General features: G+C 42.6%; 1 protein-coding gene across 1 annotated transcript in view; it reads left to right on the top strand.

Annotated features, from left to right (window-relative positions):
- Positions 1 to 239: 239 nt before the first annotated feature.
- ankrd13b (ankyrin repeat domain 13B) overlaps positions 240 to 14939 on the top strand; it is a gene marked incomplete at its 3' end in the record, with an annotated part of 252431 nt that continues 237731 nt past the window's right edge. The window contains exon 1 of the mRNA XM_084314118.1: positions 240 to 362. Within this exon, the coding sequence (XP_084170244.1) occupies positions 255 to 362 (108 nt within the window). The 5' untranslated portion in view covers positions 240 to 254. The remainder of the gene's footprint in view (positions 363 to 14939) is intronic.

The raw sequence follows: 14939 nt of genomic DNA, 5'->3' as shown, positions 1-14939 counted from the left end.
ATGAGACAATCAAACAGGCGATTTGTTTCGAAATAATTGACAAGGGCTTAAGGCTGTTGAGCAAAAAATAATTCAGTAGCCTATATTTGTGTTTGCAGTGACTGACTGACGACAAGGCTACCTATACGCCTTTGGCATCACGAGCGATAAGGATGGTAGGGTTATTATAGCGAGAAATCAATAACAAAGTAGCCTGAAATATACAGCGAAAACTGACAGCAAAGGACCAAGAGGAGGCGAACTATGCTCCGAGGATGATTTCCGCCAAGAAAACTCCGGACAAGAGTCGTTATCCTATCCACTATTTAGTGTGGCAGAACAAACACCGACAGCTGGAGAAAGAGCTTGCCACGAACGAGGAGGTGAGAGAGCACCCCATCCACCCGTACTACATGCCGGTCTCTCTGTATTAGGCTATAGGCGCCTTAAAGGGTGTGGGACGTGCACTAGCCTTGAAAATGGAATTGGGTGGTGGTTATGTGCCATCCGTTGAACACTTCATTCACAAGCTATAGGCTGATAATTAAGACAACATGATTAATTCAAGCGCTAGGTGGGAGGAGGAAGGCAATTCATTTTACACCCACATTGCACTTGATTAGTATTAATTTGACATCAGTGACAGTGATTATATATTTACAGTCCCTGGTTTGGGCTATTCACTGCAGTGAGGTTCAGAAATGTTCATCACTCCAGGCTCTCTCTCTCTCTATACATATATATATATATATATATATATATATATATATTATATTTTTTAAATGTATTATAGAATCCTGGGAACTTGTGTGATAACCAAGTCACTGCATGCAGTGTGTGTGTGTGTGTGTGTGTGTGTGTGTGTGTGTGTGTGTGTGTGTGTGTGTGTATGTGTGTGTATGTATGTATGTGACAGAGTCAGCGGTGTATGTACAGGAGCAGCTTAATTGTTTGATGTATTCTAAACCCAGCAGTAGCCAACTGATGTGTGAGTGGGAGAGACAATGCAGATCAGGAGTATGTGGGCGAGCGTTGGGCTACAAACTATATAACTACACTACTGTAGCCTAAAGAAATCATTAAAGGGGAACTATGGTCCAATTTAAGAATTCACATGTTATTCCTTCGGACCTAAGACAGTCCAGAAATACTAGTGACCCCAACCCTCTTCCAAAAAAGGCTAAATGTGTGATGTTATCAGGTATAATGTCTAAAGTTACTCCATAGAGAATGAATTGGGAGAGATGGTAAAGATGACACTGAGAGCACCCGGGTGAATGTTCTGAGTATATGGGTACATTTTCTGTTTCAGAACGACGAACACTATACAATAAAGCTAATTTTGGTATTAAAAAGAAAGACAAAAAACATGGGTCCACAAAATCATTCTCCCATTCATTGTTACCTTGAGCAGTTTCAGACTATACCCGATGATATCACAGGTTTGAGTCTTCTCTGGTTTCTTGCTTTGAGAGAGAGTAGCTCATGTTCACACAAATATTGATTGAACTTTCTTAGGCCATGGAAATATCAAAGTGGAGCTCGTAATGTGGGTGGTGTTCCCCTTTTAGGCACCGAAAAGTACCTTGCGGAAAAAAATCGAATCTACGAATTCCAATCTGGCTTCAGAACATCCCACTCCACTGACACATGCCTTCTCTATTTGACCGACCACATCAAACAAGAGGTGGACGCGGGCAAGTACTGCGGCATGGTCATGCTGGACCTACAAAAGGCCTTCGACACTGTCAATCACTCCATTCTGATTGACAAGCTAAAAGCAATTGGTTTTGATAGTCTATCAGTGAGCTGGATGCAATCCTACCTGGAGGGGAGAGAACAGATGGTGGAGGTAAATGGTACCCTACCCCCCCCCCCCCCCCCACCTCCCAGTGAGCTGTGGTGTTCCACAAGGAAGCATACTAGGACCGTTACTGTTCCTAATTTATGCAAATGACATGTCGTCAGCTTGTGACTGCAACTTGTTCCTGTTCGCGGACGACTCAGCCCTGCTGGTCTCTGACAAGAACAAGTTACAGGTTGAAAAAACCCTCAGCTCGGAACTAGGCAAAATCTGCACCTCACTCGCTGATAACAAACTATCATTACACCTGGGTAAAACAGAGTCCATTCTCTTCGGTTCAAATAACAAACTCAGCAAGACCGACGGCTTCTCAGTTACAGTGGGTGACAATATTGTCACAAGGAAAGATGAAATTACATACCTGGGTTCCATCCTAGAGGCAAATCTTTCTTGTGACAAAATGGCATCCAATGTAATAAAAAAAGTCAACCAACAAACTAAATTCTTGTACCGGATCTCCTCACTGGTAAACAAGAATACCCTGAAGACTCTGGCAGGAGCACTCATTCAATGGTACTACGACTATGCTTGCACCTCATGGTACCAAAGCACCTCAAAGGCGCTAAAAACAAAATTACAAACATCACAAAACATGGTCAGACTACTGCTTGACCTTGCTCCTAGAACCCACCTCACCCCTGCCCACTTTGACAACCTAGGATGGCTTAGAGTAGACGACAGAGTACAGCAACTTGCAATGGGCCTGGTCTACAAGATACACTACACGACCAAGGTACCCATGTACATGTCAAAATACTTCCCAAAGGTCAGTGAATACCACAACCACAACACCAGAGGGAGCTCCACAAATCATGTTAAACCCAGATTCGGCTCAAACAAGGGACTAAACACGTTTTGCAATTATGCCACATCAATGTGGAACGCCCTACCCATGGCTGTAAAGGAATGTGAATCACTACCCACTTTCAAAACCACTCTCAAAGAGCACCTACGGGAGACTGCAATTCGAAACTGGCCCCTGTAAATGTCCAAACCCAACCCCCTCCAATGTACAGTTCCCCACCCCACCTACCCAACCTCCTTCAATATACAGTTTCTTCCCCCTCAAATGTATATACTATCTTTGTAAACTATTTTTGTACTCATAATCAGTACTGTATATTTGTAGATATGGTATGTCATAAATGCCTAGATGTAACAGTACTGTCTATCCGTATGTCATGTATGTCATATATGTTATGATGAATTGAAAATGGGGGACCCTGATGTAAACAAGACGAAAGTCTTTCTCTGGTCTGCATCCCCTTAACAATTGTGTGTATTGAACTGTACTGTATTGGTCCCATTCTGCAAATACAATTTTCAATCAATTAATCAATCAACCGTACTAGGCCTCTAGGAAATGTCTGTCATTAGTAATGATCAAAATGCATGCCTATGGTTTTACCCACACATGAATTGGGTGCATTTCTGCTGTGCAAGATGACTGATGAGGGGCCAAATGCTGGACACGATAAGCAACTATACAGAGAGCTGATACAACTAGATGTGTGTGTGTGTGTGGATTCAATCATCTTTTGTGAATGCTCTGAAGCACATTGCGATTACACAAGAGTTTCTCCGCAGGTTAGCAACCAAAAACAGATTTGCAGCTGTTTCAAGTAATCTTTCTTACACACAACGCCTTTGCCTGGTGTGCAGATGCATGTAATACATGCTCACACAAGCACACACACAACCTTCCTTTGTTAATTAAAGGTAACATCCAGTGTTTCCAATGGCAAATTTGACTCATGATTTACCTCTGGCATCAGTGGTTGATCTAAAATAAATATCCGTGATTGGGTTTGTGTGGTGTGGAAATTCCAAATGAATTAAGGGGGAACAATGGCCATTAAAAAAAGAAAGTATGTTATTTAGGGGGTAATACAACATGGTAGAAGCCCACATGGGACTCCCTCCAGTGCATTCATTGAGATTTTAACGCCGGGGGGGGGGGGGGGGGGGGGGGGGTCATCAAAGTAATTTCACCAGGCAGTTCAACAAGAAAATGAACGGTGTGCAAAACTACAGTGAAATTAAAACTTAAAGAAAATAATCAATAATAGGCAGAGTACCATTTTCTGGAAGATGAAATGCTTGTAACTTTGGGCAGATATATCTCATATTTCTGAGTTTGTCGTTTGCAGTGTCCATTGATTTCGTGAGCTTACCACCAAAATGGTGGTAAGGGCATCAGTGCAGGCAGGGCATCAGTGCAGTCAGGGCTCGTTTTACTGCACGGCCGTGGCTTGATACATTTAGCAGTTCCTGATTCAAAATGACAAAATATTGCGACCAATATCACCATGGCTACTCTCACTCAACCCTGCACGACACTGGAAAGCATGAATCTGACTTGTAAACAAAAATCCACATAGTCCTCTGCCGGCACTGTTCATCTGATGTAGCCTGTGTCCTCCAACCACGTAGTCCTTACTAAGCTTACAAAATCAATGCCTTGGAAAATTACAAAACTCAGAAATGTAAGTTATACCTGTCCTAGGTTACAAGCGTTTCCTCTCTCGTCCGTCCGTTATTGAATTTCCTTGTTGAGCTGCCTGACAAGATTCCGGTGACGCTGTCTACAAGGCTTTGAAGTGCATTATCTGTGAATGTGCAGGCATGAGTACAGTGCAGGCTTTTTCTAACATATTGTAGTATACTAAATAATATGGATAATTTATATTTCTTTAAGACGGAAATGTGACCAAGTGGGCAAACAATACCCAGTGCCCACCTCCTACAGCCAACGCCCTCTGATGAGTTGGTGAGATTTGAGTAAGACCTTTGGTGTCCAAATGAATGTCACTGGTGACTTACTGAGTTCATGAAAGAGGTACTGTAGCAGGTAACGGAGGCTGTGCTCGAGGCAGGGAAGACAGACAAACAATTTCAGATGGTCGAGTAGGGCTGGGCGATATGACCAAAAACGTTATCGCGATAAAATTATAAAATTATTTTCATATAATTCGATATCGATAATTATCGTCGATATAATGTCTGTCAAGTTTAATTAACTTCTTATGCTGCTGCGAATGTCTCGAGTCGAGTTGATGTCGTCATCAGTCCGCGCACGTTAGCAGTTAGCCGACAAGCGGAATATCTCATGACAATGTGCTAAATATGACACTAAAATACTCTCTTCCGCCACAATATATTGAAACGACGTCCACTGTATACCCACACTACTATAAACGTGGCCTCAGAAATCACGCCACACACATACTCGCCACGTAAATATATAAAACATCGCCGTGCAAGCTAGTTATCCTAGCCAGCCTGTTGCTTCTAAGCGGTGTATTCCATGACAATGTGCTAAATATGACACTAAAATACTCTCTTCCGCCACAATACATTGCAACGACGTCCACTGTATACCCACACTACTATAAACGTGGCCTCAGAATTCACGCCACACACATACTCGGCACGTAAATATATAAAACATCGCCGTGCAAGCTAGTTATCCTAGCCAGCCTGTTGCTTCTAAGCGGTGTATTCCATGACAATGTGCTAAATATGACACTAAAATACTCTCTTCCGCCACAATATATTGAAACGACGTCCACTGTATACCCACACTACTATAAACGTGGCCTCAGAATTCACGCCACACACATACTCGGCACGTAAATATATAAAACATCGCTGTGCAATCTAATTAGCCTAGCAAGCCTCGTTGTTGAGTGAGTCCTACCTCTGGGTCTCCTTCCGGGTCTCCTTCGCTCTCGGCCATCTCCTTCACCGATTGGTTGTTAGTGCGTGCTCATATCCAAGCTTGGAAAATCGATATATCAAAACTTTGCGACCACGTTTCATGTTTATTTCGAGGAAATAATTTATCGCGATAGTTATCGTTATCGTTTTATCGCCCAGCCCTATGGTCGAGGCTCCTACTCAATCTTTCATCCTGCACTTACGCAACATTGTAAAATGAGATACGTTAGTATAGTTAGTATTGATACGTTAGTATTGTTAGGGGTTTCACTGCTTTGTCTATTGGGAGAACTTTTTTAAGTGCACGGCTCAACCTATAACCCCTCATGCAGCAGAACATTGAAATGAAATGAAATTGTAAATGTGTTGAGTCTTTTGACTTGTGAGCTGTGCATCAGATACCTCTAGGCGTCCATTTAGCAGGGACCCTTTGTAACGATTAATATTGTGTCCAATTTGATGGTTCTTCTTCTAGATTGGAACCTATAGGACCCTCTGATCATTTAATTTACAATTACAAACTGTGCCACATATAACGCAACAGTACATTGTATTAGGTCTACATGTTTGAGTGATGATATTGGTGGACTTGTATGTATTTTCCTTCACGTTTTGACTAACTAATCCTTTCTTGGATATTGTTTGAAAGAACGTTGCACATTTAGTTCTCAGTATTGCAGTCTATTATTCCATCATCACACGTTGGAATCACCTGTATGTCATCTCTAAATCTGTTCAAACTGAATCTTTCAAACAAAGATAAATGGACTACGCTCCTTTAGAACAATTATTTCTCCCTCAAGTACAGTCTTTGAGCTCAACGTTCTGAGCAGAACCATGACACCACCTAACCAAGAACCACATAACCAATAACTTGTATCACACATACTTAATATTGTGGGAAACAATATTTTGAATAGATTATTCAAGCTGTCAAGCTCTTACATTATTCAAGACTGCGAACATGACACACAGACACACACACACACACACACACACACACACACACACACACACACAGAAAGGAGTGAGAGAAAGAGAGACAGACTTCTTCTGTATTCTCACAGGATACATAATTCCAGCTGCTTTTTCCGCTAGCTCCTGAGGTATACTCTCAAGACGCTAAAGCATGGTGATGTAGTCCCTATAAAGGAGGTATTACAGAATGAGAGAGAGAGAGAGAGAGAGAGGTAGTAAAGCACACTGGAGAAGCTGCAGTCTACTCTTTCCTCTCTTGTTCCTCTTATAGCTGATGCATGGCCACCAAAGCTTCTGCTAAGTCCCACAACAGTGCGACTATGTGTGTATGTGTGCATGTAGCTATACCTTCTGCTAAGGGGGGGGGGGGGGGGGGGGCGTGAACCGACTCATTGCCAGACGTGAGCGATTCGACTCACGCTCACGGCAATGAATCGGCTCTTATGAACGAGTCGCTCATGACCGACCCATCACTAGCGTCTGACTATTTCGCGCGTGCAGCATTGGAGGTTATGCCAGCCAAGATGAAGAGGACATCGTTCGGCAGATGGACTGAAGATGAAAGTTGTTGCATGTTAGACAGTTCAGTCAGGCTAGCCATCCCGGCTAAAGACAGGGACAGCTAGTTAGCTTTAGCTACGTTATAATATTAAGTGTGGTTCAGTCGGGATATAGCCATGATGATGTCGGCTAGTAGCTAGCTTAGCTAAAGGCTAACTAGCGTTAGCTAACCTAGAGACAGCGCATGCAGCCAAGATGAAGAGGATGGTCGTTCGGCAGATGAACTTCGTCAACTTCACGCGGTTGTCTCCATCCTCTTGGACGTTTGGTGAGTTTTTAATGCACTCTATTCTATTCCCGCCGTGGATCTCTCTCTCTCTCTCTGGAGCCAAACTGGCCGACTAGCTGTTGTAGTACTAGTAGCTAACGGTGTGTGGCCTGGTGTCAGCACCTGTATTGCTTTTCTCACGTTGTACAGTTTTTCAGTGGTAGCCGCATAGCTTGCTTCTGCGTTAGCTAATGGTTAGCGATAGCCGGGTTGAGCTAACTGTTAGCCAGTTAGCTGTTTAGCTACGACGTTAGCTGCCGGCTGCGCTCGGCTGGGAACGTTAGTTTGATGCTATCAGTTAGCCTAGAGTTAGCTGTTAGCTTGTGCTACGACCATTGACATTAGCCGTGAGAATAGCAGGGGGTTCTGGCACTCTGACTACGACATCATCTTTGACAGAAGATGTAGTCGGGCCTGCACCATGACAAGGCTCCGGCCATAGCTTCTTTTTGTCCCGCCAGCGAGAGGCCTTTCGTCAACGTGGAGACCTGTGTTGCGGCCTTTCGCCCTGCGTTCCTTGGTGCAGGTAAGATGAATGAAAATGTCATGACATTACCCCACTCTTCCTTCCTTCCCCTCCCGAATGTTTTGTTAATAACGATGTTTTTTTCCAGGCAAAACATATGTTACTTCACAACATTTGGAGATACGACATGTGCTGTGTGTGAATTGTCTTGGTCGTTTGTGTAGCTTGGGTAGCGTTGGGCTGTTGGCCAAAGCTGTGTGTGGCCTGGTGTCAGTACCTGGCTAGCCTATTTAGCTGATGTCGGCCATTGGCTCCTTGCTGCTTTGTTTTCTCTGGTATAGACCCTCCTCTCTTTGGATTTAAGTGTTGATCTTTGTCCTTTTGGATCTATGTATATTCATGTTGCCTTTGTGAAGTTATCTTTTCCTTCTGTTTTGTTCTTCCATTAAAAGTTGAATATCATTTAGGGGCTCATCTTTGCTTATCTCTCTCATACATGCTCTCTCTCTAACACACACACACACGACAAACACACATGCTCTCTCTCTCTCTCTCTCTCTTTCTAACACACACAGTCTGCCTATGGCGGCCTTTCTCGATGGCTAGGCTGTGCTCGCTGAGTCTGTACCTAGTCAAGGATCTTCAGTCACAGTGCTCAGGTATTCTGCCACTGTGTACTCTCTGTTTATGTGGCTATACCTTCTGCTAAGTCTCGTGAAAAAATTGCTTTCAGACTGTGTGTGTGTTTGTGTGCACCATGATTTGCATGTAGGCCTAATTTATACACACCTGTTAGTCCAGTAGTACCTCTTATCTACATGGTCAAACACTTGTTATATCTCATGCAGGCACATCTTGCTTCGCCTATTGCTTTGACTGGCTCTGTGCGCCAATAGTGCACCCGCTGAAATCATTTTACCAACGTACCTATCACTGCTACACCCCCCAACTAGTATATAAGCTAGGTCTGTAGCCTACATACCAATCTCCAATTAATTCCTTTCAGCTGAGGAATTTGCTTTGCAGCAGCTTTAGAAACTCTTGTCTTTGCTCTCAATGAACACAGACGATGTCACCGCACTCTGCGTACCTTTCAGAGTCTCTGTCATCAGTCATGAAGAGCTCTTCTCGTGTTCCGCCCATGAGACACCTTGACGACGGCAATCAGCCCAGCTTCACCAGGATTCCTTAGGCTCAGGTTTTTAGTCGACGGCGAAAGATTGGACAGGTTTCGGCTGTCCTAACTGTGGTGGGAAGTTCGTTCCCAAGGACCGAGAATAGGCGACTTCTCTTTGATGACCCTCCCGGAGCTCGGATAGGAGTAGGTCTGAGGCGGCCAGAAGATGCAGAGCGTAGGGGTCTTGAGGGTGTGTAGTTAGAGACCATTGACCGGAGATAGGCGGGAGCCGTTCCCTTCGCCACACGATATGCCAAGTCGAGGGTAGAGCCATATGAAATCCGTTTTATTATTTTCCAAATTCCATAATTTTTTTTCCCAAATTCAGTTTTTTCCGTTTTAATATTTCAGAATTCTGTATTTTGCTTTTTATGCTCATTTTACCATCAGAAATAGTGTCTAATAAGTGGGAATGAATAAATGTCCACAATTGAATAAGATATAACAGTCCATCTTTTGAGTATTTCTGAGTTGCTGCAACTCAGAAATACAGTTCAATTTTACACAATATTTTTCAAATAATATTGTGACAAAATAAAAATGCACACAAAATAAAAATACACATTTCAAGTGTAAACAATAGATACAGCTAGCTACTACTGACATGATCACAATGACAATGTCAGTAGCCTAGCTATATCTATTATATTGTGATGAAATAGTAATGCATAATTTAAGCACATTTAGTTTAGTTTATTTAGTTTATAAAGGACAGTGTGTAATGACAATCGTTTGCATTAAACAAATGGATGGGTGCACCAGATTTAGCTAGAAGCTATCAATACCATCTATAGTCCTATGTACTGTAACGTTACATAGCTATTTAAATGTCACATGGGCGTCGTGGCCAATCAGAGAAACGCGGAAGGACTCTTGGGCTGCCTTAAAAGAAGACGCCCCCGGGGCGCGGCTCACGTTGACGCCCTATCTGCTCCCGGCTGCCCATGGGGGGAAGGACAACGGGATGGGAAAAGTGCAGAGAGACATTTCATCAGCGACTCAGTGCATGTGTGTGTGTGTTCCTGTGGGTCGCCCATCTCCCGTGTGTGTGTTAAAACTGCATGACAAATAAAGACTTCTAGTCTAACAATTATAATTATTATATAAGTTAATTGTTTATAAAGGGCAGTGTGTACTGACAGTCATTTGCATTAAACAAATGGATGGGTGCACCAGATTTAGCAAGAAGCTATCATTTCCATCTATAGTCCTATGTACTGTAACGTTACATAGCTATTTAAGTTTATTTAGTTTATAAAGGACAGTGTGTAATGACAATCGTTTGCATTAAACAAATGGATGGGTGCACCAGATTTAGCAAGAAGCTGTCATTTCCATCTATAGTCCTATGTACTGTAACGTTACATAGCTATTTAAGTTTATTTAGTTTATAAAGGACAGTGTGTAATGACAATCGTTTGCATTAAACAAATGGATGGGTGCACCAGATTTAGCAAGAAGCTATCATTTCCATCTATAGTTGTATGTACTGTAACGTTAGCTATTTAATCACAATAGTGTCGCACATGTTTTTGCCTGTCCAGTCCACGGAACGTTGACAGAATTTCCAAAACACCTTATCGCCAGAGGCATAAAAGTCATTAGGATACTGCTCTGCTCTGAATTTAGGGCTTATTGCGGAATTTCTTAGCTTCTTGACGATGTTAACATCAAAGCAGCCAGATGGCAGACGCTTGGACTGTGTTGTGTGTAACACGCAGCGGTCCCCGGTCATGTTTGCTTTGCACCAAACGTTCCACCCAAAAACGGAATTTCAGTCCAGATTAGGCCAAATTCTGCAATATTCCACGTTTTGCAGTTGATTCCATTTTTATTGGTCAATTCCGCAAATTCCGTCCACGATTCCGTGAACGCGGATTTCATATGGCTCTAGTCGAGGGCCTTGAAGCGGATTTGTGCTGGTGAAGCAATTCGGTTTTGCTGGTATAACTAATTTTACAATGCATTCTATACATTTTGTAGAGTCCCTTATTTTCCAGAGCTGGTGATGGAAGTAGCTAGGGAGTTTCATGTCTCGGTTTCTTCCGGTCTCTGGTAGCATTTTCTCTCGGCACAGCTCTCATTTATGTCTTGCCGGCATCTTTCCCACCTCTCAGAGGGCCTCAAACTGTCCGCATCATGGGGGTGCAGAGACATAATTATCTGTATCTGTTGTTACGTTTATCTGATAATCATCAATAATGAAAGGTTCTGAGGTTTATTCAAAAGTGAACAAGCAAAGCAACAAACAGGAAAAATAATATGTTGCAATGAAAAAAGTACATTGCAACGGGCAGAATCCACATTCTACATTCTTCCCAGAACAGAGAAAACAAGTGACTTATCACCGGGGCATGCTGTCAGTGTCAGCACTAGTAAATTCTAAGACAATGATATAGCTTCTTCAGAAAATAGTAGCAGAGAGCAAGACCAATACAAGACTAAATAAGGTTATAGATTTAGACATAAGAGATGTAGAATTTCAGCTGAGTTCAACAGTCCTTCAATTTAGAACACAGACTCTCGTCTCCTGACAACAGGTGACTGTTGTATAGGTCCAAAGGAATTTGATGACATTCCCTGTTTGAGCACAAATATAATTGCCTTGTTAGCCAAAAAAAACAGCCAAAGTCTGACACTGTCCAACCAATAAAATAATCTGTATTTGGATAGAAGACCAGAAGTGGGTGTGGTTTATAACTGAAGTTTTTAACCACTTAAGCATCACTCGCGCGAGCACACGCCGCTGCAGTTTGCCCTCGTCTGCCGGCTCCGGGCTGGGTTTTTGCCGATCAACCAATAAATTGATAAAAGCGTCATTTGACAAGCCATTCGGACAAGTGACCACGTCCGGTTTGGCCGGGTCCTGAACGGACCAGTCACCTCTGATGGCGAAAATGATTGACCACCTTTGTAGCCAATGAAATTCTAGAGCGAATGCTATGCCACGCGGGCGCTAATTGCAATAGAAAGACACAGAAGAAGACTGGGATTTCCTTTGTTTTGACTCGAGCCTCGGAATGAAGGAAGCGGACGGCCATTTTGGATAATCATGCCGAATTAACACTGGTACACACATTACAAAAACCTTTGTAAAACTCAAATTCTCTGTGGGATTGTCATAAACTTTGGACCTGTACTACTAGACTTCAGGCTATGGAACCGTTATGTCTTTCAGCTCCTATCTATGGTAAATGGTAAATGGCTGCTTTTTTATATAGCGCTTTTATCCAAAGCGCTTTACAATTTGTTACTCACATTTTACCCATTCACACATTCACACACCGGCGGCGGAGGCAACCATGCAAGGTACCAACCTGCTCATCGGGAGCAATTAGGGGTTAAGTGTCTTGCTCAAGGACACATCGACACGCTGCCCGGGAGGACCGGGAATCGAACAGGGAACCTCCGGATTGCCAGACGACTGCTCTACCTCCCGAGCTACTGTACACAAAACGTTTTCTTCAGTGTGTTCAAACATCTGTTCAGCCAATGTTTCATTAATTGGCAATGCAATTGGTGTGCTTTCAAATCATCAAATTGATTTAATATTGGCATATGATTTATTATGAAATATGTTATATCTACTACTGTATTTTTCATCCTAAAATATGTTTTATTAACTGTCTGAACCCCCCCCCCCCCCCATTTAACACATTGGCGCCCATTGGGGTGCGTCTAATATCACTCTAGACCAGGGGTTCCCAAAGTCGGGGTCGCGACCCACAGGAGGGTCGCGAGCCGCCGCGGGAGGGTCGCCAGATGATTAAAAAAAATATATATATATATATATATTTTTTTTTTTTTTTTTGCTGTCAGGCCACTGAACTTAGAAGCAGGCCAGGACAGTGTTTCTAGTTGCAGCAGCGCAATAGTTAGATAACCTAGGTGGGGAACAACCAGGAGATCACTGCAACTCACACAAGTTGGACAACTATCTCTCTCTCTCTTGCTCTCACACACACACAAAAGGAGCCGCATGTGATTGGTGGAGGCGGGACCCTTACAAAAAACTGTTGTTGCTAATCATTGACACATGCTAGCCTGTAATAATCCCCCCCAGAAAAATCTACTTTGCATTTGATATATTGCAAATATATGCCATCACACACACTGGCATTTAAAGGGTTAGAATTATAAAATTAATATGTGGTGTTATGATCAGGGCTGAAGTTGAATAAAAGATTGTATTATTTTCAATCTGACATTACAAAAAAACTGAAAATCCATCAAAATCAGTGTTGTTGCTAATCATACATATGCTAGCCTGTTTTTTAACAATAATTTGTGATGCCATCACAAACACTGGCATTTAAAGGGTACAAATAAAAAAATTCCTGCACCAGAATGCAGGAAATTAAGTCTTTGTAACAAGAAATGTCCTGGTGGGGGACAGACCCCCTGCTTAAAAAGTGGAGTGACTGGGGCTATATTTTGCACTATATTTCCTGGCCTGAATGATTTCCCCAGTTCGGCCCTGGTTAAAAGCCTCCAATGCTTATTAGTTTGTGTGCGTTTGAACGTGTGCATGTTTCAACCATACATTTCCATTTATTGTGATGTGATGTGATGTTGATCGAGGCGATCCAGTTCCGGTTTGTATAATACTAATATACGCCCAAATCATGTCGTTTGAGTTATGGCAACGATCCATTGTCCACGGTGTGTGGATTGAGTCCCGGGATGATAAACGAGTGGCCGGACGGAATAGGGAGACACACCGGGGTCACAATTATCGACTTCCGGTTGCAACTCGCCGATCGACCACCAGGTGGCAGTATTGAAGCGTTGCAGAGTTGTGCGGAGTCCTACAGCATCAGCCAAGACTCCGTGGGTGAAATATGAATACCATGATGAAAATATGAAATATTGATCTCAAACACGCCTTACGGCGTTATTGGCAGACAACGGATGGCGGAGAAAGCCGCCTTAACACGTGATTGGCGGAGAATGGGTTAAGCATGGATTCGAAACACGGATTTATCCGTGGTTCGTCCCCAATGTGTTAACTGGGGGACATTGAACAATCAGAAACTGAAAATACGTTTTATGAACTGTTTGAACCCCACCACAGTTTTATAAAAAAATTCTATTTATTTTCCATCTCTTTTTGACTAAACTAAGATATATGAACTGTTTATCTAGCCAGCCTACCAATGCAGACTGAAAAGGAATTTGGATTTAGATGTTTTAGCCTATACAATTAAATGCAAACGAGAATAAGAATGATAATGTTACGGATGTGTTAGCAGAGGGCCCAGGCGCAAACAGATACTGTACGAGGGAGAGGTAGATATGGATTGTCAAAAAGTGAGCACTGCTCCTTTAATCTTGAACACTTCGAGCCAGGGGTGAAGTGTGACAAAATAATCCAATTCAAACAGAGGGCAGCAACAAAGATATTTACAAAAATACGTCCAAAGGCAGCAGCAAAAATACAAAAACAAAGAATAGCACAGCTGAAGAACTGGCAGAGGGCTAAATACGAAAAACAAATAATCTCATAAAGAGAGCAAGTCCAAAAGGCACAAACAAAACACTGCAAGGCAGGCTAGGAAAAACATGAACAACTGACTACAAATCAAAACCCTAACAAACAAAATGAACATTCCACAAAAAACAACGAAGGGAGGAACAAACAAAATAAACACTAGGAACACTTACTACAAAAATACTGGAAGGAGTAACAGGATCACAGGAACTAGACAGCAAACACTAGTAGGGAATCCAAACAATGAACCGACAAAGAGAGAATGGCAAACGAGGCAGATATACACACACTGATTGACACAAGAGGGTAATTGGGAACGAGACACACCTGATGGGGAAAGCTGAACTAACACACAGGGGTAAGGAAAACAAAAGGCCAAACACACACTGGGGAATAAACTAGACTAGAATCAAAATTACAATTACAGAGAGAACA

This window comes from Notolepis coatsorum (genome assembly GCF_963971535.1).
Source record: "Notolepis coatsorum genome assembly, chromosome: 1".
NCBI lineage: Eukaryota > Metazoa > Chordata > Actinopteri > Aulopiformes > Paralepididae > Notolepis > Notolepis coatsorum.
Note: the sequence above shows the minus strand (reverse complement) of the source record. Positions and strands in the feature narration are given on the sequence as shown.